Source organism: Apiospora kogelbergensis, assembly GCF_038363985.1.
Source record: "Apiospora kogelbergensis strain CBS 113332 chromosome Unknown utg000005l_segment0_segment0, whole genome shotgun sequence".
In the NCBI taxonomy this organism is placed as follows: domain Eukaryota; kingdom Fungi; phylum Ascomycota; class Sordariomycetes; order Amphisphaeriales; family Apiosporaceae; genus Apiospora; species Apiospora kogelbergensis.
In genome coordinates, this window is record NW_027117422.1 from 3,675,538 (window position 1) to 3,700,107 (window position 24,570).

The following is a 24,570-nucleotide window of genomic DNA, read 5'->3' on the forward strand; positions in this document are numbered from 1 at the left end:
TTGGTTTCCATTCTCCGCGCCTTGGCTTTGCGGGAACAAGCAACGTTAGGGTAGTCAACGAAGCGGGTATTGCGAGGCTACTGAGCGTTCGTCTGTCTGCCTGTGTTGTCTGATTGGGTAATTGTCAAGTAAAGAGAGGGAAGCCAGCTTGCTTGTGAACGGCAACCTATTGCCGGAGACGGCAAAAGAAGCAAGACAGAGGAAGGGCGTTAGTCATGGAATACAACCTCGACGAACTGGATGCCAACCTGAGCTCCGCCGACCCGAGCTCCTTGCCGCCGCGGCCGTCGCTGGATCGCCGTGCAACGACGGGTGGCCACAGCGGAGGGGCCCGCTCTCAACAGGCGAGGACCAGGCGTGGTAGTCTGATGCCGGTTGCCGACGCTGCCGACAGCACCAGCACCAAGTCGGGCCCTGGTGGGGGCGGAGGGGCCAGCCGCCGGAGCGGCAGGAGATCCCGCATGTCGGACCTGAACCTGTTCAACTTCGAGCTGCGGGACCTGGCCACCAAGGTGCTGCTAAACGACGGCGAGACCAGCGCCTCCTACCACGAGTATGCCGTCTACACGCCGCCCGCGAAGGATCATGACGGCCAGCTCCGTTCGCCGAGCATCATGGCTGATAGTGAAGAGGCCCTGCGCATGTTTCGGGGGGCGGTTCGTGACGGACATGGTCTGGACGATGAGGTACGTCTGTCTGTCCAACCCTCCAAGACCGCCATGCCACTGTGGAGGAGTGGCGCAATAATGGACGCCCATTGTATCAAGACTAACGCGTTTCTGCACACAGGGCGAATTTGTTGAGATTCCTCCCGGGAAGCCTAGGTTGCTCGGAAGAGTTCGTCAACTGTAAGTACTCATCTCTCATTCTCTCCTTTTCTCGGTCAATTCTTGGAGCGAGAAGAGGCACTCACTCAGCCTAGTATCTCAGCGTGTAGGCAGCCAGTCCGGCCATCATCGTCTGGCCAGTCCTCAGCTATACTTTATTACCAGGCCAGGTGCTACGGCATTGGACTACGCGACTCAAGGCTAACGTAGGTTAACGATAGTATCGTAGATCGGAGGCCTCTCCCTGTCACATCTGAATCAAACTCTCACCAAGATGGTTTGTATCTCACGCAAGAGGATTACAACTCCCTCGAGCTACACGCAGCGACTCTCCCGTCGATAGGCCGTGTTACGAGCGAGTCTAGCTTCTGGGACGCGCGAAAGGAGACTTTATGTAAGTCACCTATACTTTAACATACGATCTTACGTCCGTCCCGTTGACAACATTTTGATACTAACGCCGAGTAAAATAAGACATTGTATTCAGTTTCTCTGCCAATCCGCAACCCCCTACGACTTCCTATCTATGACATACAAGATCCAGACGCGGACGACGACGGCGCTGATCCGCCGGTCGTTTGACACACGCTGGCACGACGACGACGCCCTGGATGAGTATGAGAAGCGGCTCGAGGCGTCGCGCTCGCTCTGGGCGCACCCGCTCGTCCTACCCATCGTGCTGCTGCAAGTGCAGTTTCTGCGCACCGAGGAGGAGGTCGTGGCCAACAACGACGAGGTACTCGAGCTCGAGGGAAAGGTTGACGACTTGACGGGCCGCGCCAAAACCCAGAAGCGCTCCCAACGCCCGCAATCCTCCTGGCGGCGGCGGGGCAGCTCCGGCGGTGGCGGCGACAGCCCCGTTCCCTTCGGCCCGCTGCGGCGCTTCTCCACCTTCGTCGAGGAGAAGGTCACGGGGCGCAGCCACGACCCGGGTCACGGCAACGGCCGAAGCAGCTATCAAGCGACCAACCCTGCTTTATTTGGCGACGACTACGTCCCTCCGCAGACCATCCACCTGATGAAGGAGGCACATGACGTCCTGAAGGGAGCCATCAAGCTGCTGGACACGCTACGATGGATGGAGAGGGCAGTGAAGCTCTTGGTCAGTGTCGGCGACGAGCTAGATGCTCGAGTGAAGGTCTTGGGACGCCAGGAGCCTTCTAGTGGCAAGGGCAAGTCGCCAGGCAAAGAAGGGGATGACCAAGTCGAGGAGGATGAATTGACACTGCAGTGGCATGAGATTCGTCAATACTTGGAGTCTACCTGGAGGCTGTGCACAGCTTTGGAGACGGACCGTAGGATGTCGGAACTGCGATGCCGAGCCCAGATTGACATCGTAAGTCTCGATGCTTCTTTATTGTTCTCACTGGTGCACCAACATCATAAGTGACTTCTGTCGTCCTTGCTAACCGCTCGGTTTACTCGTTGTAGATATACTCGAAGATGGCACAAGAGGATAACAACCTCAACGCGCGGATGGCTGTGGCCTCGACGCGCGACAGCTCGTCGATGAAGGCGCTAGCCGTCATCACGGCCATATTCCTGCCAGGCGAGTACATGGGCACGCTGTTTGGCATGTCCTTCTTCAACTGGGAGTACAACACGAAGAACGACGCCGGCATGGGCGAGGACGCGCCCCCAGACGAGCTCAACCTGCCGCACGTCGTCATCATGCCGCTCTTTTGGGTTTACTGGAGCTTCACCATCCCGCTGACCTTCTTCATCGTGGTCCTCTGGAGGGCCTGGTGGGTCAACCAGGACCGCTTCTTCCGCCGCCACCTCAGCATCGAGCTCAGCAACGAGCGCTACTGGACGTCGGACGGCCGGCCGCGCGAGCTCGAGACGACCTTCATGCAGGACTTCCTCAGCGTCTTTAAGCGCAGCGGTGCTAACAGCACGAACAGCTCTGTCGTGGGCGAGAGCGCCGCCGCCACTGCGGCGGCGCGGAAGAAGTGGCTCAAACAGCAAGGACTGCCAAGCCCTGGTCTCCAGAGGAGGGGCCTGTCGACGAGCACAAGCGCATCGCTGAAGGAGGGCGATGGTACCGACACGGACGAGGTGGATGGCGCAAGGCGGAGGTTCAAAACCAAGACCATCTCCTTTGCCGGCCCTGGAGCACGAGACCAGCCTTCTGCAGTCTAGTGTAAGCCCCTTTTGGAATATGTTGAATGGTTGAGACCATGACCCAGGCTTCGTTTTCTGCCTGAAACAGAGATCATTTCTCTAGTTACCTTTTATGTAGAATGAATCACGATGAACGAGTATGAGACATTACATTACCACTTGGTCATCTCCCTACCAACTGAACACATATTAAGCAACAATTACTTGCTGGGAGTCCATGTCGGCTATTACTCATCAGGCCGTTAGCTCCGATTGATGTAGTAATTCATTTGTGACTCCTGAGGAACGATTATATACATAACAAGACGTTATCCAAATATAAAGTCTATCGACTGACGGTCAGGCACAGCAATATCTAACCCAATAGCTGTTCATGCGCTCAATATCTTATAATTTCTCGCCTCCTGGTATTGTGCGTGGTTTTTACTCAGGGGCTGTGACGCCGATGGACAATGAACGACTCACGCATGTAGTTGGCAAATGCCACCTTTTACTCTCCATGCCCACTTGAGAGAAATAAGAACCTCTCGACTTATGAATACTCGGGTGTCCCTATCGAAGTACCGTCCACCACACTTACATGAGAAATAACGGATAATAGTTTGAGACAAGAAGACAACAACCGCCACCATCGTCCAACAGTTGCCAATCTAACCACTTAAGACCGTTGCAAACAAGCCATGCGTATGCCCGGCAGATCAGCCTGCTCCCAGCAGTTAGTCTGGACTATATCATTGACGACCGGGGCCTCTACGAGTGTGTTGCTAGGCTTCGCCATCGCCGTCTCGACGTCGTCAACGACCCCAGCGCTGCACCCGACGTGCGAGACCATACACGACCCGATGTTTTGGCAGCAGTTGACGCAGCTCAGCATGCACTGCGCCATTTTGCTGTGTCTGGTCTCACCGGCGGTGAGGCCGCACACGCGCGACCGCATCCGGCTCCCCGGCCGGCCCTGGTTCTTCACCGCCGTGGCATGCAGCGCGCTCTTCCGCGTTGTGTCAGTGGTATGCTACGCCGCAGCGTGTTGGAATCCCGGCTGGACTGCCGCCATGTTCATGGAGTGGATCGCCGACGTCGCGCTCCTGGGCGCAGCGGCGCAGCTGGCGGGCGGGATCGCGAGGTCGAGTCGGCATTCGGGGTCCGCGATCATGTTTACGAGCCGCTCGGCTACTCCCTCAGGAGCGCAGCCACAGCCTCAGCAGCAGCAGACGTAATGGCTGATGCACTGGAACATTCGATAGGCTGGTAGCACGAAGGTAGAGCAGAATCAGAAATATGATTCCTTGCTGTTGATTTGACCTGCTTAGGTCAGCCATGCGCGCCACTCCAATCGATGGCAATACACATAGTTTGTAAATGAGAAATCATCCTTTCTTTTAGGGGCGAGCGGTGTAAATGATTCAGTTGCTCGTGAACCGACGTAGGTCGGCCCCAACGTCGGAGACGGGATGCCCGAATCAGAGAAAGCTGTCAGACGCCCACGCTTCCTTCCCACCTCTCGCTGTTTCAATGGGGTAACAGGCGCTTCAGGAATCTCAACTGAAATTGAGCGTGGCGATATTGGATGAGCAGATGATGCGCCCAAAAGCTTAAGTTAGGCTTCCTTGGGTAGCGGGCGGGAAGCTGCAGGAACGAGATGCCGATGCTAGGGATCGGGATGCCCGAATCGAATCCCGGTAGGTAGTGCAGTCCTGACAGCAAGGTTTGAGTTTATGAAATCCTGCCAACTTGAAGACAGCTTATTAGTTGGGGATCCTAGGGCTGGGTTTGAGTGATTGCAGTCAGCGAGGCGCAGACGACGTTGAAGAGCTAGATGCTAATCAACTGCTCAGCCAGCCTTGAAAGGACTTGGTCTTGAGCTGCGGCGTCGATAGGAGCAAGGAGACGCCGCCACATAGCCTGCGTACTGCGAGACGCCAAGCAGCCTCTTGGTGGAAATGCCTGTGTTGAGGCAGTACCCGATCCAATATCGGGACGGGACGTGCATCTCCGCCGCGGAAGCCCAAAGCTTGCGTGCGAAGCATTAACCTTATTGACATCCCGCTCCTGAAAAGCGACATCTGTCTCGCTCGCATTTTTGGTCGTGCATGTAGCAGCGTGCAACACCACATGCGTACTGCAGGAGTCGAACAGTCTTCACGCTTAACTCAATGCTAGTTGAAGAAACGAACGACGCGACTCTGGACGGAGCTGAACAGTCATGAACTGAAGGAAGAAGCTTCCAAAGCGTACCCTGGAGGCCGGGAGCGTCCTGGCAAACCTAGGGGTAGATCCATATTCTATGTCGACTTGACAGCCCGTAGCAAATATCGATAAATGCGACAAATGCTGTGTATTGTGTTCGCCCGAGTCGCCAACATCCAGGGAGGAGCCGCTCCGCTTCCTTTCACTCGTATTGATGGCCTGATGCATCGCATCTCCAAAGCCAATAGCCGAGCCGCTCTAGTCATGTTGTTACTGTTTTGTGGGAATACCTGGCGGGCCATGAGACAAACAGGAGTACGGAAGTCCGCCATTGTACGAGATTTCTGCGCGCATCGCCCTCGATGTTTTCGAGGCTATCTGTTGCGATGCGTATAAATCCCACGGCAGAGTTCCTCGACGTAGATAGGGTCCTGCAGTCCTTGTTCGTCGCCCAACCGCTCTTTCCAAGCATCGGTTTTGTCGTAACAACACGCTGCAAGTATGGCTCATCTACGAGAATCGTACTGGAGTACCAGTACCACCGAAAACCGGCAGAGCGAGATATATGGGCCTTTCGACGCGACTCGAGACAGACGATACGTCCGCAGCCTAAGCATATACCCCGAGGATGAGTCGAACCCGGAGATTGACACCATCCCAATCGCGCCGCCAGCCGCACCACCTGTGCCTGATAAAGATCACCCGTACTACAGGACCGAATACCCATCAGAGTATAGGCCCAACTACAGGCCTAGCTATAGGTCTGGAAGTACCAATCAGGCATCCCCAAACAGGGTATGGCAAATTCCCCGGGAGGCTTCCATCGAGCCGCTTGAGTTGAAGAAGCCCGTGACAGTCGATCTCCTGAGATGGTCGAGGGTATCCGATGAGCCCGCCGATGAAGGCATGTCCGGATTACACGAGTTCTTCTTCGTGACCACCGTATGCATGGCGCAGCTATGCACCCGTAAGTCTTGAATTCCGAGCAAAGCTCCAGAGAAAGAAATACTAACTAGGCTTTCTTTTACAGAGGCGGGCTTGGGCCAGACCCTGGCCATCATCCATGTCATCGGGTCGACTTGGGGCATCACCAATCCGTCCGAGTTGAGCTGGCTTATAGCTGGCTACACCTTGACTATAGGAACCTTCATCCTCGTGGCGGGAAGGCTTGGCGATGTGTATGGATACAAGCGCGTCTTCCTCTCGGGGTTCTTGTGGTCGGCACTTTGGGCATGCCTTGCTGGTGCAGCTTACTATTCTGGGCCTGAGCTTTTCACCGTTTGCCGTGTTCTGCAAGGGATGGGTGCCGCCATGTGTCTCCCGAATGCCATTGCACTGCTTGGGGCAACTTACTCTCCCGGTCGAAAGAAGTCACTCGTGTTTTTCTGCATTTGCTGCCATGGCTCCGTGCGGCTCCATTATAGGGGCAGCAGGTGGTAGTGCTTTTGCTCTGGTGTGGTGGCCGGTGGCATATTGGGCATTCTCCTTTACCCTCTGCATTGTTGCCATCATCGGGTACTATGCGATCCCCTCGGCCGCCCATGAGAGGGAAAAGCCGCAAACGTTTCGGGCTTGGCTCGTTGAGCTCGACATTCCTGGCGCAACTGCCGGGGTTTCTGCCTTGGTCCTGATCAACTTCGCCTTCAACCAGGGACACATATCTGGCTGGAATGAACCCTGCATATGGGAGGCCTTGATTGTGGGAGGTGTTCTCATGTGCATCTTCATCATGATTGAATGCCACTATGCCAAAAACCCGATTGTCCCACTAAACGCCCTCTCGCCGCAGGTATCGCTTATCCTGGGTGCTGTCGCTTGCGGGTGGGCCTGTTTCGGAATATGGTCGTTCTATACATGGCAATTTCTCCAGGTCATCCGAAAGCTCTCACCGCTCCTCACGACGGGTTGGATGAGCCCGATTGCCATCATGGGAATCTTTGCGTCCATGACGACGGGCATGGTCCTTCACAAGCTGGGGCCGCCTGTTGCGATGCTCATTTCGATGCTGGCGTTTACGGCAGCGACGGCACTCATAGCCACGGTCCCCGAGGACCAAATATACTGGGGCCAGACCTTCGTAGGCATGTTGGTAATATCATGGGGTATGGACATGAGCTTCCCGGCTGCGACTCTGCTCCTGTCCAACTCGGTAAGCAAAAAGCATCAGGGCATCGCGGCCAGTTTGGTGGCGACTGTGATCAACTACAGCATGTCTATCGGGATAGGCATCGGCGGCACTGTCGAAGCCCAAGTGACGAGGGGTGCTGTCACCAAGGAGCGGGTGCTGAGTGGGTATAGAGCGGCGCTCTTGACAGGGGTTGGACTCGCGGGGACTGGCGCTATTATCTGCATAGCGCTGATAGTGGCGGCCAAGCTGCCAGTATTCATTGAGGTGCAGAAGACGAGAAGGAGAGAGGCGGCGGTGATGAAGAGGGAGAAAGAGATGGCGACTCCTTGCTACAGCTGTCGAAGCTGTCGAAATGGAGGGAGTACGACAGTAGGCAGCCACGCCGGATCGTCTGTGGCGTGAGCGAGCTGGGTCGAGTCACTTCAAGGCGGCATCTACACTTGCCCAAGTCGGTTGTTCAGACGGTTAATAGTAATAGAATTGTTGGTTCTTTGCCCCCAACAGCCGCAGTATGCATCATGGAAGATGCCAGCCGGAAGCCCAACATTCCAGAAATCACATGCGAAGCGATGGCCGCGTGGAGTGGCACAGAGAAACGCGTTTGAAAGGTGGCCACTGGTCCGGCTTGGACTGTCAGTCAAGAGGGACCGGCACCGCCACGTACTTACGTACTTTGCACTTTGCGACGAATATGAGGGGCGGTACGTACCAAGTACATACGCGTGAAATGAACCCACTTTGGGGGAGGCAGCCACATGGGCCTCCGAAGGGAGGCTTGAGGGAAATGACGTGGTTTGTCTTTCGAATGTTCGCCCCTCTTTGCGACATGCCCATGGCCAAGCATCACAGCCCGTATGTATTCAATACTGCAGAGGAGGAGGAGCAGAGGAGGAGGAGCAGAGGAGGAGGGGGGAGGGACTGGCAACTGGTGCTTTCCACTGTGCTGCTTCGAATACTGGACCTAAGTACATAAACAAATAATCCAGTCCGCTCCACCACAACCTCTTCTCCCAACTTCCCAACTCCCCTCCTGCAACAACACCACTCTCACACAAACAAAACCGCCTCCCAACCACATTGCCCTACTACAACCTACAAGATGGCGCCCAACACCACTGTAAACGTTCGCAACATCTCTTCGAGCACCTCGGAGAAGGAGATCAAGGACTTCTTCGCCTTCTGGTAAGCTAGTACCGTGCCGCTTGAAGCCCGCGTTTCTGTTGTCATCGCTGCATGCACGAGCCCCATTGCTAACTAACGCACGCAACGTTAGCGGCAAGATCACCGACCTCAAGGTCACCACCGATGCCAACGGTACTCAAGATGCCACTGTTGTCTTCGAGAAGGAGACTGCTGCCAAGACCGCCCAGCTCCTGAACAACACGCAGCTCGGTGGCTCGCAGATTGAGGTCATTGCCGAGGACGCTAAGAACGACGACACTGCCTACACGACAAATGCCGACCGCGACAGCGACGAGATCACCCAAGAAGAGAAGCCCCGCGTCCGCATCCTGGCCGAGTACCTTGCCCACGGCTACGTCGTCGGCGATGCCGCCCTCCAGCGTGGTATTGAGCTGGATCAGAAGCACGGTGTCACCAACCGCTTCATGACGACGCTTCAGAACCTCGACAACAAGTACCACGCCACCGAGAAGGCCAAGGCTACCGACCAGTCGTATAACATCACGCAGCGTGCTAGCAGCCTCATCTTCGGTCTCGGCTCGTACTTCGAGAAGGCCACCAACACCCCGACCGGTAAGAAGCTCGTCGATTTTTACACGGTCGGCTCGCGCCAAGTGCAAGACATCCACGCCGAGGCCCGCCGCCTGGCAGATCTGAAGAAGGAAAACCACGGAGGCAGTGCTTACAAGGCCTCTGGTTTGGAGCGCGTCTTCGGCAAGGAGCAGCCTGGTGCCGCCGGCGCTGCTGGTACCACTGGTGCCACCGACTCTACCGGTGTCGCTCAGCCTGGTCCCGGGGCTGGTACTACGGAGTCAACTCCTCTTGACCCTACTGGTCCTGCCCCCACCAAGATTGGATCTGAGAAGGCATGAGCAAACGCGACGGAGGAGAGCGGTTCCGGTGTGTCTATATTAGTTTAGTCGACTTGATTCCCCCAAAGTTCTGCAACGAGATTACGATTGTTATACATTTCATATTAGCCTTTTGAAGCAACTGTCTTTGTTCCACACGTGATATATATTTTCGACATTTTATTCCGTAGCTATGATGCATTAAGAATAAGAAGTAGACAGAATGCGAAACGCCCAAATGCACAGAATAACACCATCGTTTGGCGTGAGAACATCAGGTTGCAAAATAGAGTATAACATCTATATCTACGTGCGTGATGTATATTCGACAGTATTGTATACTGCTGTACTTGAGTCAACACATGCTTTATGGAAAATTGATCTGGCATGGTAAAGGTAAATAGCAGTAAAGAATATCACATCTTTGGAGAATACACTGTGTAGAAGTTCAAAACCTCTATTATTGATCATGGGAATCTATGTGGACAGGTTTACTGCTCCTGTGTAGTCGTAAACATCGTGATCATTGCGATGTGCCATGCATTTTACCGCCAATGGCTATATCCTCCCCCATTATACGCCCCTTATCCGTTTGGTTTCCTGCCACGCGGGAGGTTTAAGATGACTTAGCACTGGGCTCGGTCGTCTTACTGAACTTGGCATCAACGGCATCGTCGAGGACGCCCTTGGGGTTTGAGGAGAGGCCCTGGAACAGACGAGATATCAGTATTTGTGGCGCCCATGGGCTATACGCATGGAATGAAAATTGACATACAGCGAGCTGGTCCTTCATCTCGCCCTTCTTGTCACCGGAGTCGACCTTGTCGGCACCCTTGCCGGAGCCGGGGGCGTCTTGCTGCTGACGGCCGGACTGGGCCTCAGGGGGAGGGGACTGGCGACCTTCTTGAGCAGACATTGTGATGTGGTGAGTTGGCTATTGGAAAGGTGTAGATGTTGGCAATTCGATGGGAGAAGTTGGTGAAAAGCTTGGGTATGAGAGAATAACGAGAAACAGAGGAGGAAGTCGAGGTTTTAGGAGCTGGGTTAAATAAGAGCATCTGAATACATCCAAACGGGTTATGTACACGAATCCACGGATCCTTCCCTCCCTGCCCCTCCTTTCCTTCCTGTCTGTTCCTGACGGTATGGCGCCTACTGAGCTGGATATGCAACATGCCGCAGCTCTTCGTCCGTAAAAAGCGCCCCCCTCGCGATCGCAAACTGACATCAGATCGAGGCTTAATGAAGTCATGGGCTCCATACTTTGCAGGTGCAGGAGGGACTTCGGCCCCATACGTCATGCCCGCCAGTCCAATGGCCAATGGCCAATGCAGGTACTGACCGGTAGCCGGAGCTTCACGCCCGAGCGCTGACCAGAATTGAGGCTGGTGGCTGGTGGCTGGTGGCTGGTGGCTGGTAAGCTTCATTTCCAGATTTCCAACCCCGCACCACGTCTTCAGTGGATTGTGGCTACTACAGTGGGGGGAGCAGCAGGGAGGGAGGGGGGAGAGGGCGGGTGCCATGCGACCACTCAACGCGTCCGCCGGCGAGACGAGACGTCTATCAACAACGACACCATCGATATGCCGCCTCAATCCCGCTGAGGCTTCCGATGTGCAAAAGTCCATGCACAAGTACCTCGCAAACTCAATCGTGCGTGTGTGACAGGTGACAGGTGATAGGAGAGCACCGAACCCCCCCTCCCCCGCCTCATCAAATGTCCAGCACGCCGGAAACGAGGTTAGACTGGGAACCATAGAACCATCGTGCTCGGTTTGTCTAGCTCAGGGCCGCTTTCCCAAATATATTCCAACATCCACAAACCACCCCCTACATTAGACGTTCCCCATCATGCCCGACATCAACTCCATTCCGGCTTCGCCCTCCGCCACCCCACGTCGCACCTCGACCGCGCAACAACAACAACCACAACCACAAACTGGGGCGGCACCGTCGGCACAGTCACAGTTGCAGTCGCAGTCGCAGTCGCAGCAACCCACGGGCCCTCCCACGGCAGCATCACCGGAATTGAACATCCTACCCTCCAACCAGCAGACCTACCACCAGAGAACATCCTCTACTTCTCTGCCTTCTCCGCCTCTCCCCGCTTCGTCGTCAAATCAAGCTCTACCAATGACTATGCCACCGCCTCCGGCACCCGCAACGCGGCCAGATCCCACAGAGACGGGCCCTGGGCCGATCCGCCACCCGCGCCCTCTGACCGCTGCTGAACTTCATCAGCAGTTGGAGCAGGAGCAGGAGTTGCTAGTATGTCCACTACAATTTTGCTGTGCTCGAAACACCTGATCCCCATGGAAGAAAAACTTGACTAACCCATCGCCTGCCCTGGCGTAGGTCAACCGACTCACTCGAGATCTTACCATCCTGCGTGCACAGCAGAACTCCTCGGTCGTCTCCAACACCTCGTCGCATTCGGCCTCTGCGTCCGTAGACCAGACCCAGACCTCGTTTGTCGACACCCACCTCATGTCGGGGCCTGGCTTCCCCCTCCCGACCACCAGCTCCGACAGACGTCACCAGCGCACGAGCTCTAGCACGAGCACACGCAGTATGAGCCACGCGGCGGCGGCCGGCTCGGCCACAGGCCCCCTATCCGCTGTGCACCCGGGAGGCGGTACCTCGGCTCTCGAGGCGGCCCGTAATCCCCGCAGCAGCGCCATGTCCATGTCCCGTCAGAACAGCACGACGTCGCACCGCAGCACATCACGAAACCGTTCGCCGAACCCGTACTCTCGACAGGACCCCGAACACGGTTCTTTCACCAGCGCCAGCGGCGGCTATTTCCCGCGCCGGCAGATTTCGACCCACGGTAGCAGCGTGGCGGCCACACCGGGGTCGGAGCTTTCTCCGGGCCTTATGCCGGCCACACTGCGCTATGAGGAGACGGCGCATTACCGCCATGAGCTTGAGACAGCCAAGCGCGAGAACGAAAATCTCAAGCGCCGGATTAAGGAGTTGGAAAAGGTGGTACGAGAACAACGGGAGAGCGATGCTTCAGCCGGTGGAAGGGTCCGAAGTGAAAGTGTGAGCACAACTGCCAGTGTCGGCGTGAGTGGCGCCCCTGGCGTGAGCGGAGGCGGTACAGGCATCGCCGGCGGGCGTGGCAGGGCCGCCGGCGGAACTGGCATGGAGAGGGCGTTCAGCAGCTTGAGCATTACCGGCAGCGTGGGTGTTGGCGTGCCGGAAGAAGAGCTTCGTGTTGGCGAGAGTGCTGCTAGTCAAGGCGTCGGTCAAGAAGTCAAGGCAAGTGAAGGGGCCCCGTAGGTCGTACACACGACCTCCGAAGCCAACGCGGATGAAAACAGGGTCATAAGAGGCATGTGTTCTGTCGAAAGCAAGCATAATATGGCGCATTCGTATGGTTTCTCATTGTTATCCCCAGGTGGGTGTGAACGCTCGCGACCCTTTCTTGTTACCTAAGAGCAAATTCTCCTCATCGAGCCGGCGTATGGTTGAATTTCGGACACTGGCGTAAGAGACAGTCTATATTTGAAAATGACGGCAAACCTGATATCGCCAATCGAGTTTTCTTGCAATAATACGTACGAGTGTTGGTGTTTTGTTATTGAAATGGCCTGTTGGTAATTACATGGCGGTGAACTACTTGCCCACCCCTTTATACTCGTCACCGATCCAGCCCGAGGTCTGCACTTCCTCCTCTGGCTCGAAGCCCACCAGGATCCGCCAGGCCAGTTTGGCTGCGTTGTCACACTGCGCTGCCGCCTTGGAACGGCCAAGGGCTAGGTTCGCCTCGCGGGCGTGCCGAAGTGCCATGGCAGCCTCGAATGTCGCGATGCCTGTGGGCTCCTGGTCGAACACGTTCCAGTTCCCGCCATCGCCATCGCCATCGCCATCGCCATCGCCCTTGCCCTTCGCCGCCGCCGCCGCCTGCAGAAACCCGAAGTTACGCAAAACTTGCGCGGCCCATTTCAGCGTCTTCGCGTGGTTCCTCATCTGGTGGTACGCCGTCAGCAGCCACACGGTGGGCCATACCAGAGCCAGGCGCGGGAGGGTTCCGTATATTTCCTCCTCGTGAAGTCCCTCGAGCTTTCGCGTCAGTTTCTCCGCCGCCCGCAGGACTGAGTGTGGCGGCGACGCCGCGTTAGAGGCCTCGTTAGAGGCCTCGTTAGCTGCGGCCCCCTTTTTCTTCACATTGTCCTTTTCCTCTTGCTTCCGGATCAGGGCCGAGATCTCCTCGAGCATATCGCGGCGCCTCGCCTGCTGGGACGCCGGCGATTGCGCTTCTGCCGCGCAGAGCCGGCACCCGCAGGCGAACCCCCACGACGACACGAACTGCCGGTTCCGGGACTCGGGCAGGGCGCGAGGCGGCAGGTAGACGTGGGTGATCTCGTCGCCCGCGCGGATGGGCGCCGCCGCGACCGAGAGCAGGAGGTCGCCCAGGAAGGCGCGCGAGCTGTTGGGCCAGCAGGCGTGGTTGGCGCGCGCGGCCCGCGGCCACATGCCCCGGGCCATGCCGTCGCGCTCCATGGACCAAGCCGGCCCTGCGGCAGCGGACGAGTCGTGCGGGCCCATGAAGCAGTTGGCGCGGCGGATCGCTTCGAGCAGGAAGACGTCGACGACGGGCGCGCCGTCGACGACCTGGAAATTGTCGTCGCACTGCGATTGACCAGCATTGGCTTTTTTGTTGCCGCCCTTGTAGGAGCCGCTATGTAGCTGCAGCATCTCTCGATGCAGCGACGGGTTCGTGCTGCAGGCCTCGACGAGTTTGACATACAGTGCCGCTCCGTTGTGCTTGACGTTGTACTCGTTGGGAAGGCACACGGCCTTCTCGCAGAAGATGAGCTCACCCGCTGCGATATCGCATGTGGCGAAGAGACCACGACCATGAATGGCCGAGTCCCAGACCTCGGTCTTCCGCACGAAGCTTGCGGCGTCCAAGTGGATGTTACGACGGTTGACGGCAGTGGACAGGGTACGGAAGTCGAAGGTCCCCTCTTGCATTTCCTTGACACGGGCCAGGCATCTATCGCGCTCCCTCTGGAGGACCGTCTCGGAGGGTCGCATCTTCAGAGCCGACTTGAGATGCCGCAGGCTCTCCTCAAACCGCTGGAGCTGATAGCACGCCTTCGCTGCCACTAAATATGCTTTCCAATCATTGTCCGTGCCGTTTCTCGATGCCAGGCCGTCGGCAATGGCATCATCGTAGCATCTCAATGACAGTTGGATACGCGCCCTTTTGCCCAAAATGTTCGTTATGGCGGCCTCGTCTCCCTTGGTCGTCAGATCTAATGCCCGGGAATAGCTGCAAAGTGTGTAAGCATCTCCAGCCGTATCACCTCCTACGCAATCGATTGGCGAAACTTACCATCGCACTGCCTTCGGGAAGCTCCCGCCAATGAATGACTTATCGCCCTTGCCCATCCATGTGGCCGGTGTTTCTTCGCTATTTCCTTCGCTCGCTTCGCGAAAGCATTCTGGCACCAGCGGATGCCCGTCGTCTAACAGCACAATATCGGATGGGTGATCAACGCAGATCATAAAATCACCATCGCCGTTGAACTGGTAGTAAGGCTCTTTGACAGCCACGACCGAGCCCTTTGGTAGAGCTGACAGAGCCGAGGCTTCGCTCTGATTGTATATCGCAAGCTTTTCCGCATCCCCCGCCTCGTCCTCGACGATGGCCACGGTGCCGGCCCCTGGGTAGTGTTTCGTGATGCTTCTGAGTATCAAGATCTTGTCCTCATGATGCATCTCCACCAACAAGTCTTTCAGGTATAGCTTGGACGTCTGTCAGCATGTCTGTCCAGGCCGTTTCATTGCCTCTTGCATCGACTCCTCTCTACCTACCTTTTCCAGGTTCTTGACTGGCTTGGTGGAAGGCGGGTAGGCTAGAGATAGCGATATCTTCTTGACCGGCCGTGGCCCCTTGCTATCGCTACCCAACTTCTCCAACTCGGCATTGTGGACAAGCACGAGCTGCTCCCTGGGGACGTGGACCGGCGCTGGCTTGCCGCTCAAAACAGACGCCTTCTCGAGAAAATCTATTGAGATGTTTGGGTCGAGGTCGAGTAAAGCGGCTTGCGGCGTCTCAGCCAGACCGGCTTGATCGATGCCGCCCAGAGCGTCTCCATCGGTACGATCCATTGCTTCCCTGGGGCTACAAACCTGAACGTGGCTTAAGGTCTGGCGAAGGGGAACATAGGCAAAATACTGAGGTGGAACAATATACTCCCAGTATCACATTGGGTTCGTTCAAAAGGCATACTGTATAGAAACTGGACGATAATAACACTACCATGTTATTGGTATATGTATGCATCCTGGGCATGTTGCCGGGGCCGGGTATTGCTTGGACCAAACAGAGGCCGTTTCTCAACTCGCCTCGGGGTTATCTACCCCTGTCACGCCTCGGAGCGTAACCATCCATCGACATTCTAAGTCAATGAACACGTAGTGCGTAGTTGGTAGGTGTCATGGTGAAGCAATAACGGTGCCCAGCCAGCAACGTTCTTGGCTTCACAGCCCCGCCTTCGGGTTGCATCCACATCGTCACGGGCTCGGGGCGGTTGACATCGCTTTGGAGCCGAGCAAGTCTACGGCAGAAACTGCTTCTTGCTATGTTCTTGTATAGCAGGCACTACGCCGGGATCCCAAGCCCCAGGAGCTAAGGCGGTCGCTCTGCTAGTGGCTGCTGCATGCGTTTCTAGATCCCACATTATGAAGTATGAGAAGCGATAGGTTCCAGTTGCTTTTTATGTGCGATGGTCCTTTGACGTATATAGTGCCACATATACCCGCAAGTCCGAGAGTAGCTGGAAACGCGATTGGTTGGAAACATGAAGATCCCCGGCATTGCACTCTTGCCGAGGACTAGCCCAATCGCTTGCCACCCAGCCACCCCTCTCCTTACCAAATCTGCATTACTGTGCATCAAGCCTGGGGCTTGTATGCGATATGTTCTTAGAGTCGCGCTGAAACTCTGCATAACTCGGGTTTGGGCGTTCCATCCTGCGACTATTCATCGTGGTCGGACTTGGAGTAACGACCATGAACCCGCCATCCGTAAATATAAAGGCCTGGCTCCCCAGACTGCATTCCGTCGATGGTATGAGACATTATAGTTTCGACTTCTCCAGTTGTCGATACCTAAACATCCCCAGCAAAGATTCGCTATGGAGGCGCAACAGCTATCCCAGATTCTCCAGGAACGACTTCCGGTGGTAGTCTCGGTGGCTCTGTTCACTATCGTCGTTTACGCGGTGTCAAGTGTCTGGAGTAACAAGAGTAACCTGCCACTGCTTGGCGCCGATTATGGTAATTCTGAGCAGCGCCGGAAACAATACCGGACGAGTGCTGCGACACTATACCAGAAGGGCTATGAGCTCTTTCGGCATCAGGCATACCGAATGACTACTTCTGATGGTAAGTGATGACAAGACTAAGCTATCTATCGTACTAACGTAATTAGGGGAGGTCGTCGTCGTGCCCCCCAGAGGCTCTGCAAGAGCTCAGAGGTATGCCGGATGAGGTGGTCAACAACAATATTGGGCTGAACCAGGTATGTGGCTGCGACTTTCTAGATAGGGAGTAGCACTGACACCCCCAAAGGCGGTCGAGGCGAAGTATACGGGGCTATTCAGCGATTCCGGATTCGCAGCACATATGATTCGATCCGATCTTACTAGAAGCTTGAGTGTGTATTTGTCGCTTTCTCGGGGACGCAGCTAACCTTATGTGTACTCATAGACCGGATCAATCCTGGATTGGCCATCGAGGCAGAGCAGACAGTCAACGAAGTTTTAGGCCCTTGCGACGACTGGACATCTCAAATGGCTTACACCAAGATCCTGCGTATTGTCGCCATCGTATCAGGGCGCATCTTCTTGGGACCTGAACTCTGCCGCCGCGAAGAATACATCTACGCCAGCACGATGTACACTGTTGACTTGTTCAAGGCCGTAGGAAAGCTGAAGGAGTGGCACAGCTTGCTCCGGCCAATTGTGCAGTATTTCATACCTGAGCTCAAAACAGTCTTCGAGCATCGTCGCAAGGCCAGAGAGTTCTTGTTCCCAATAATCAGTGAACGAAGGGAGGCAATGAAGAATGGCAGCGAACTCTCAGACGACATGCTCCAGTGGATGCTGAACAAGGCCGAATCCAATGGTATCAGCGACGACCGCCTAACTGAGTTGCAGCTTGGTCTTAGTTTGGCTGCGATCCACACGACGACCATGGCCGTGACTGATCTGCTGAATGACGTTGTGATTCGGCCTGACCTGGTCGATGAGCTCCGCGCAGAGATCAAACAAGTTCTAAAGAACAACAACGGGCTCCTGACCACCCAAGCACTGTACGAGATGAAGCTGCTTGACAGCGTGATGCGAGAATCTCAGCGATGGAATCCGATTGCTCAATGTGTGTTCCCCTCATACCCTCGTCGTTAGAATTGTAACCCTCGCTTACAACCAAAGCTCGTTTCCCCCGCTACATGACACAACCTGTCACGTTGAAAGACGGGACACAGATCCCCGCTGGCGTCTTTATTGAGACACCCTTGGGCCCAGTCAACCATGACCCCAAGCTGTACCCCGACCCTGATGTTTTCGACCCGCACCGGTTCCTCAACCTGCGGAATGCGACAAAGCCAGACCCCGTCAACTACAAGACCAGAGAACAGTACCAGTTCGTAACGGTGACCAAGGAGAACATGGCCTTTGGTTATGGCAAACATGCATGGTAAGCTCCAAGCTCAGACAACGTGGAAAGCCTAGCTGATGCGCATAGTCCTGGTCGATTTTTTGCCGCAAATGAAATCAAACTCATTGTGGTCAATGTTCTGCTCCAATATGATATGAGAATGCCGGATGGGATAGTGGAAAGGTATTCGCGAATTGTTCGTGGGGGCAGTGAAACCCCAAACCCTATGGATAAGATCGAATTCAAGAGAGCCCAGCCAACAAGCCACTGATGACAACATGGACAGCCTTGTCCAGTTGGGATCGGCTAGGTGGTACTCCGGAGCGGTTGTTGCACATCCATAGTAAAGACAGGGAGCCTCTGTGAGCTTGGGGTTGTTCGTCCGCCATTGAAGACATAATCGGCACCAACCAGGGAGACTGGTAGTAATAGCACAGTCCAGCAATCAAATTGTCGGCGTATCAGCAATATTTTCCCAGTTCCCAGCATCGTCTGCGAATGCCTGCGTTGGGGTTTCAAAGGCGGCGGTAGTCAACGGTGACTCCCGGGGCTCAGCATCCTCGGTGGCACAGGGTATCTTGATTTGGGGATTTCTTCGCAGCCAATGTGCTACCCATCGTTTACCCAGACTTCTATCGGCTCCATTGTTCTTCTGCATTACCTTGTTGGCCAGATTGTAGATCTCATCTGTTGACGGCGGGAAACCAAGGTCACATTGAGCGCCAGCCCATTGCGCCACGAGCATCTCTTCTTTCATCGTCAACTTCGCTGTCATGTTCTTCCTGGGTCTGGGTTTCCGGCCCCGAGCTCGCGAGTGAAGCACGGTCCGTGGCACACCAAATTGCTGGGCGGCCTGAGAAACTCCCGTGCCGGCCTCAATGGCCAACATGGCTTTGGCTACGTCATCCTCGGTCCACCGTCCTCCCGGTTGGAGGCTATTCAGTGGCGGGGGTTTGGGGCGGTGGCTGCCCAGTCTATCGGCGAGAGTGCTCTTGGGGATATTGAACTGCTGGGCAGCCTGCCGGAGCGACATGCCATTTTGGCGTACGGCATGGAAAGCTCGATGTAAGTCTTCGGCATTGTAGGACCTGTAACGACGCTGGCTGGACTTGGCTGAAGGAGAGGGAGAGGGGAGAGGGGGAGGGGGAGGGCTCAGCAGGCACCACCTCGGCAGACACCTCCCCAGCGGTGTCTCCAGACAGATACTCCAAGTCTCCTTCCATGGGTATGACTTGACTCTTGAGCGAAGACTGGGGCTGAATTAATCAATGGGCGCAAGAGGATGAGAGAATTCGGACAGTTTTGGAATGGGAGAAGAGTGTCCGAATTTTGAAGTGGGGGTGTTGGAATACAGTACTCTTATTACTGTGAGCTGACTGTGTGTGTGCACTGGAAGGACTGGCGCCCAAGTAAATTGGCCGGCTAAAAAAAGAAAAACTATAAGAACACCTAAGTAAGCCCTAGAATGGTGTTCTATTTCCGTAAATGCTTGGTGTTAGCTTGTCCCCCCGCCTTACTGGACTGGGCCCTATGATTCGAGTGGCTTCCTAGGTGACAGGGCTTCATTCATGTCCGCGGTTCTACACGATCGAACTAGAGAAGGATGTACATTTCATGGCTTTACACGCTCTTTGAGACACACAGGATGACAGTACAAGTGGAATTCGATAAATCATGCAATTAGCTAAAACCCAGTGCCATGCAATCCAAAACACCATTAGTTGTCTGCGAAGACCTTCTTTCTAGGGGCTTGACGCTTCCCCCTCCCATCTATTCCAAAAGCAACGCCCAATATGACCAACAAAGAAGTAGAAGATTAACCGGCTGCCTTTATTGTTTGGCTGGCTTCTGGATCTGACCCTGGACCCTCTTCACGGCGTCGTGGAAGATGTTGCCCACGACCACGTAGCCATCGTCGGTGGGGTGGGTGCCGTCTTTGCCAATGTGCTTCATGTCGAGCTCCTTCTGGAGGTCAGCGAGCGCCACCCGGCGCTTCTGCTTCTGGTAGCTCGCAAAGACATCGCGGTATTGCTTGCTCAGATCCTCGTGGCAGGCCTGGTGCTTACCGCTGGGGCCCAGAGTCGAGATGACCACGGTGACACCGGGGATCGAGACGAAAATGTCGTCGATCAGCGACGTGAGGCGCTTGCCAGCGTGTGCGGTGTCGACGGGTTTGGCACAGTCGTTAGTACCGGCGTTGAGGAGGACGACGTTGGGCTTTAGGCCCTTGGCCGCGGTGAACTTTCCGTGCACCTGGTCGATGGTGAAGCCGGGCCAGCCATCGTGATGCTGTGCAGCTTGTTAGCAACGAGTACTTCATCCGATAAATTGGCCAAATAGGAAAAACCGAGTCGTGAGGGAAACTTACGCTGTTCTCTCCCATGGTGCCATTCGCCCTGCATCCAACCATGTCGACTTTCCAACCATCAGTGACCAACTTGTCAAACACTGTCTTACGGTATCCGTTCATGTCCTTGGAATTTACACCCTGCGTGATCGAGGCACCAAGGGGCATAATTCGGAGAGGGACTTTCTTGGCCGCTTCAGCTTTCACTTCGCTATCGTCCCTAGCGCTGAGGCTCTCATCATCGGTAATTCGAGAGCCATCAACCTGTCTGGCGTCGATGCCCTCACTACCGACACGGGACCCGTCGACCTGGCGGGAGTCGATGGCTGTTTCGGGGACGCTGGATCCGTCAACCTGTCGGGAGTCGATCTCGTCACCGCCCACATGAGAACCATCGACCTGTCGTCTCCAGTTGACTGTCGTGTCGTAGACTTTGGAGCCATCAACCTGCCTGGCGTCGATGTCCTCACCGCCGACACGGGACCCATCGACCTGGCGGGAGTCGATGGTTGTATCGACGATACGAGAACCGTCAACCTGAGCTGCAACGAGGGGAGAAAGGAGAGAAGAGGAGAAGGCAAGGAGCCCAACGAGCTGAGTAACCCGAGTCATATTTGCGATGCTGCCAAGCACACAACCTCTAGCGAAAGAAGATCGTTGTGTAGTATGAATAAGAGGTTCTAGTAGACGAGGTCTGTAGATGGTAATGTGTAAATGTCTGGTCCTTTCGATGACTTGTAGCGGGTGTCATACAGGCCCCTTTATACAACATGCTGGTGGCTATGTGCCCCTGTCGCTCGCTCATCCACTGCCGGCCTGTGGGCCTGAGAAGGAATCGTCTATTCTGCTCCAGCCCCCTTGAACGACCCAACAACAACATCCGTATTGTCGGGAGTGACCGTAGAAACAAGAAATGAGACCCTGCCGTAAGCTTGCATCGGTTCATCCTGAATGGTGGCTCTGCCGAAGTGATCGTGGAGGCCTTGCTGCAGGAAGGGCAGGACCAGAGTAAGGCCTAGGTGGGTGGCTCGGCGCTGACCGACTGCGATGGAGTCATCCTACTGCTGCTTCTGCCATGTGTGCTGACTCCATCGTCATCTAATTCGTCTGTTAGGGCTGAGCACCGGGACACCGAACACCCAGCTGGCCAATCACGTCGCATTAAGTACTTTTTGCAAGATGTGAGTCTTCTGGAACCAGGTATCGCTCCCCTGATGCTGGTGCTGGTGCTGATGCTGATGCTGATGCAATGTTCGGTATGGGCTGGCTATTGTCCATTTTTGTAAGGCTGATAAGCTGTGCCCACATACCGACCAGACTATACCTTGGCGACCTGAGTTCGTGGGTGAAAAGGCGGGCGCGACGGGTCACACAGCACAGTCGTCAGCATCTGACACACTCCTGCCACTCCTGCCAGCGTCGTATTTCTAGCCTGTAAACCGACCGTTACGGGAAGGCCGATATGCGCCAATCAATCGGCGCAATGGCAGTATGTGTGCATGTGTGTGACTTGAACAAAGCATATAGGATTTGAGGCGCCTGCGAGTTCCCGCTCTGGAGAGAGAGGATTGGATCAAAGAGAAACACTCGGCACTGCGTGGCTCATAACGGCAAACGGGTGCCAATCCTTCCCCTCGCATGCATCCAAAAGCAGGCCTTGCTCGTTGTAGTAAGACCATAGCCCCCACCCATCTATATGTATGTATCTACCATATCTCCATCGCCAGGCAACAGGAGTCAGCCCCGGATCCTTTCAACTAAACCCCCGGGATCGGGGCTAGTTGAATACAGTGTCGGATACTGCCTATGGTGACTCAAGTATCGCTTTGGGCTTATACAGATTAGGCTGCCGGGATCGTCGCATGTTGTAGAAAAGAGCCATGTCACATGTGGAAAAACAGCTTGCCGTTTAAATCTCATATTCATACACTTGCCCAGGCCTCACTCCATAAAGTACCCAGGAATTGGTTAATTGGTCGTTGTCCCGAGGAAAATTATCTGACAGAGGACGGTGTAGCATTGCATGATGACAAGGCGCCAGCAGCCATGTCCCTACTCTTTGGATATGGGCACAATGATGCATGAACCTTTCCCTTTATTATGGTCCAATCGGGTCGGCCCAACGATTGACTTGCACCAACGTCGGGCCGCATACGATATCAGATGAAGAGCTAACCACCGTGTTGCTGAGACAGGCCCCCGTGGGCGCATCACCGTATTCGGTAAACCTGCCTCTCCTCGGAGATGGCCCCCTTCGGAGAAACAGTTATGTGCATGAATTACACAGCGGTGGGTGAGACTCAGGCCACACAATCCAGCCGGTTACATCGGTAAAACAAAAGGCATCATCTCCTTCGCCAGGACACCCGACAGAGGCCTTTCGGTAAGCCCCCAGCGAAGATCGCGGATGGCAACCTTCGTGCCTGCCAGCTTCATGGCTCCTGCCGGATTAAGCAGCATCAGCTGAATAAGATCGTGCGTCCAGTAGATTCTCATTGTTTCGCTATAACCGCAGTAGCCAACGCCAACCATGCAGATCAGCTCCCAACGCCGTGCCATCTTTCGCGCCTTTTCCGCACCTGGTACCATCCAAACGAAACCACTTCCAACCTGGCGCAGGAATCCGTGTCTATCGTGTCTATCGAGCGTATGCAATCGGTCAAATTCAGCCAGTCGGTCGAGGCCGCGAGTGCCCACGAAACCCCGTTTTATGAGACACCAGCAGCCTTGCTCAAAGTCCCGCTGCCGCGGCTGCTGAAAATTCCCATGAGGCCGAATCCCACATAGAACAGTGCCAGGGGATATGCGACCAATCCTCGCATGCCTCTCATGCGCCCGACTGCACAAAACATGCCACTGGCGCTTGTCGTGCACCACATGATGGCAGCACTGGTCAGCACATAACCAATCGGTGTGTCCATAGGCATCAGGATACCAATCAAGCTGGTGGCCACCAGAGGCAGTAAACAGTAACCGAGGACGCTTGCGCTTCTCGGGAAGGTGAGAGTCGAACTCAAATGGCCTTTGCCGTCCACCCCCGATGACGTGTCCCCTGGGTAGCCCTCCGAGGATGAATATGCCGGAACGGGTGTGGGAGAAGAGGTTGACCCATCAGGCGACATTAGCGAGAGAATGGTATGTAAAGCAATTGAGCCCATTAGCGCCAGGCCGTAAATGTAACCGAAGTGAACCTTTCCGCTCACTAGCAGGAAGGTACCGAATAGGAAAAAGAAGAGGATGGGACCTGCAAGGTCGGAGTCGTCCATAATGTGCTGATCTATGCGGGCAAAAGGGTTAAGGACTGCGAGTGTCTGTGGGCCAATCGTTAGCATTGATGAACAAGAGACGAGGCTGGAGCTGAAGGCGTACGACGTACCTTTCTCTGGATGTGGTCAAAGTTGACACCGAGCTCCTCCAACAACGGCGGTTCGTTGTCATATCCCTCTGTCGAGAACGCGGCAAGCCAGCCGGTTCGAAGGCCTCCTTGTTCGCCCATGCGTCCACTGACACCAGGAGCACTTGCACCGCCGAAGCCGCCGAAATTCGGTGCACCTCCTGGCGCACCATATCCGTATCCCGCCTGCTGTGCTGTCGCATGGTTTTGGATGCCTGGCGAGTATGAAGAAGGGTAGAACTGTAGATTCTGGGCTGCGCCGCCGGCTGCAGCGCCAAACTGATTCGGCGGGGGCGCGCCGTAGTTGTAGGACATTGTTACTGATGGGTCGTATCGGTTTGGGGGCGTTTGTGGTTGGGGAAATGCGCCCGGGGAGGCAGCAGGCGTAGCGAAGTTTGGACAATTAAGAAAGGTGGTGGTCAAAAGAGGGGAGGAAAGGAGAATTTACAAGTGAAGGTCTGTCAAGGATATATTAAAGAGACGACGTTGTGATGGGAGATGAGTTTCTGTATGGTCGATCTGGCTTCACCAAAATCGCAGGCTTCCAGACAGAACCCAAAGCTTCACAATCCGTTGATTGCATGTGGATGTGGTGCGCTTAGGCGTGCTGAAAAAGTCCGTGCATTACGTGAGCTGGCATCTTGAATCTGGTTTACTACATATCCGGTAGCAGCATAACCCGGGGGTGGGGGAATTGACTCTAAACGAATTTCAGGAAAGCTCATCGGAGATGGCGATTTTTCCGACCGACCAAAAACTTCCCTGTCACTGCCGATTCGGAATCTCCTCTGCGCGTTTACACAGAGCAACCAGCCGCCTTCTGTTAGTAGAGGCAATTCGAGGGCAACCTC

The 24,570-nt window shown here is 55.2% G+C and overlaps 11 protein-coding genes across 11 annotated transcripts; 6 read left to right on the top strand and 5 right to left on the bottom strand.

The window, feature by feature from the left end:
- Positions 1-215: 215 nt before the first annotated feature.
- Positions 216-2,969, top strand: PG998_007805 (uncharacterized protein; the record flags this gene model as incomplete). Its single annotated transcript, XM_066874621.1, has 5 exons — positions 216-686; positions 938-1,033; positions 1,171-1,221; positions 1,372-2,163; positions 2,259-2,969. 5 exons carry the CDS (start codon positions 216-218, stop codon positions 2,967-2,969), a joined length of 2,121 nt encoding a protein of 706 aa, XP_066730566.1.
- Positions 2,970-3,631: 662 nt separating this feature from the next.
- On the top strand, positions 3,632-4,168 carry PG998_007806 (uncharacterized protein; the record flags this gene model as incomplete). The annotated part of the gene is made up of 1 exon (XM_066874622.1): positions 3,632-4,168. One exon carries the CDS (start codon positions 3,632-3,634, stop codon positions 4,166-4,168), a length of 537 nt encoding a protein of 178 aa, XP_066730567.1.
- A 1,471-nt stretch (positions 4,169-5,639) lies between these two features.
- PG998_007807 (uncharacterized protein) lies at positions 5,640-7,668 on the top strand (the record flags this gene model as incomplete). Its single annotated transcript, XM_066874623.1, has 4 exons — positions 5,640-5,869; positions 5,933-6,105; positions 6,169-6,381; positions 6,563-7,668. The coding sequence occupies 4 exons, from the start codon at positions 5,640-5,642 to the stop codon at positions 7,666-7,668; spliced, it is 1,722 nt and encodes a 573-aa protein (XP_066730568.1).
- A 697-nt stretch (positions 7,669-8,365) lies between these two features.
- On the top strand, positions 8,366-9,320 carry PG998_007808 (uncharacterized protein; the record flags this gene model as incomplete). The annotated part of the gene is made up of 2 exons (XM_066874624.1): positions 8,366-8,448; positions 8,540-9,320. The coding sequence occupies 2 exons, from the start codon at positions 8,366-8,368 to the stop codon at positions 9,318-9,320; spliced, it is 864 nt and encodes a 287-aa protein (XP_066730569.1).
- Positions 9,321-9,915: 595 nt separating this feature from the next.
- PG998_007809 (uncharacterized protein) lies at positions 9,916-10,215 on the bottom strand (the record flags this gene model as incomplete). The annotated part of the gene is made up of 2 exons (XM_066874625.1): positions 9,916-10,005; positions 10,075-10,215. The coding sequence occupies 2 exons, from the start codon at positions 10,213-10,215 to the stop codon at positions 9,916-9,918; spliced, it is 231 nt and encodes a 76-aa protein (XP_066730570.1).
- Positions 10,216-11,150: 935 nt separating this feature from the next.
- PG998_007810 (uncharacterized protein) lies at positions 11,151-12,584 on the top strand (the record flags this gene model as incomplete). The annotated part of the gene is made up of 2 exons (XM_066874626.1): positions 11,151-11,567; positions 11,655-12,584. The coding sequence occupies 2 exons, from the start codon at positions 11,151-11,153 to the stop codon at positions 12,582-12,584; spliced, it is 1,347 nt and encodes a 448-aa protein (XP_066730571.1).
- Positions 12,585-12,920: 336 nt separating this feature from the next.
- Positions 12,921-15,425, bottom strand: PG998_007811 (uncharacterized protein; the record flags this gene model as incomplete). The annotated part of the gene is made up of 3 exons (XM_066874627.1): positions 12,921-14,583; positions 14,647-15,059; positions 15,129-15,425. 3 exons carry the CDS (start codon positions 15,423-15,425, stop codon positions 12,921-12,923), a joined length of 2,373 nt encoding a protein of 790 aa, XP_066730572.1.
- A 1,028-nt stretch (positions 15,426-16,453) lies between these two features.
- On the top strand, positions 16,454-18,249 carry PG998_007812 (Cytochrome P450 monooxygenase ATR2; the record flags this gene model as incomplete). The annotated part of the gene is made up of 6 exons (XM_066874628.1): positions 16,454-16,703; positions 16,775-16,839; positions 16,890-16,974; positions 17,028-17,696; positions 17,753-18,017; positions 18,066-18,249. 6 exons carry the CDS (start codon positions 16,454-16,456, stop codon positions 18,247-18,249), a joined length of 1,518 nt encoding a protein of 505 aa, XP_066730573.1.
- A 174-nt stretch (positions 18,250-18,423) lies between these two features.
- On the bottom strand, positions 18,424-19,011 carry PG998_007813 (uncharacterized protein; the record flags this gene model as incomplete). Its single annotated transcript, XM_066874629.1, has 1 exon — positions 18,424-19,011. One exon carries the CDS (start codon positions 19,009-19,011, stop codon positions 18,424-18,426), a length of 588 nt encoding a protein of 195 aa, XP_066730574.1.
- A 797-nt stretch (positions 19,012-19,808) lies between these two features.
- PG998_007814 (uncharacterized protein) lies at positions 19,809-20,937 on the bottom strand (the record flags this gene model as incomplete). Its single annotated transcript, XM_066874630.1, has 2 exons — positions 19,809-20,267; positions 20,347-20,937. 2 exons carry the CDS (start codon positions 20,935-20,937, stop codon positions 19,809-19,811), a joined length of 1,050 nt encoding a protein of 349 aa, XP_066730575.1.
- Positions 20,938-23,033: 2,096 nt separating this feature from the next.
- On the bottom strand, positions 23,034-24,034 carry PG998_007815 (uncharacterized protein; the record flags this gene model as incomplete). Its single annotated transcript, XM_066874631.1, has 2 exons — positions 23,034-23,636; positions 23,702-24,034. 2 exons carry the CDS (start codon positions 24,032-24,034, stop codon positions 23,034-23,036), a joined length of 936 nt encoding a protein of 311 aa, XP_066730576.1.
- Between the last annotated feature and the right edge of the window lie 536 nt (positions 24,035-24,570).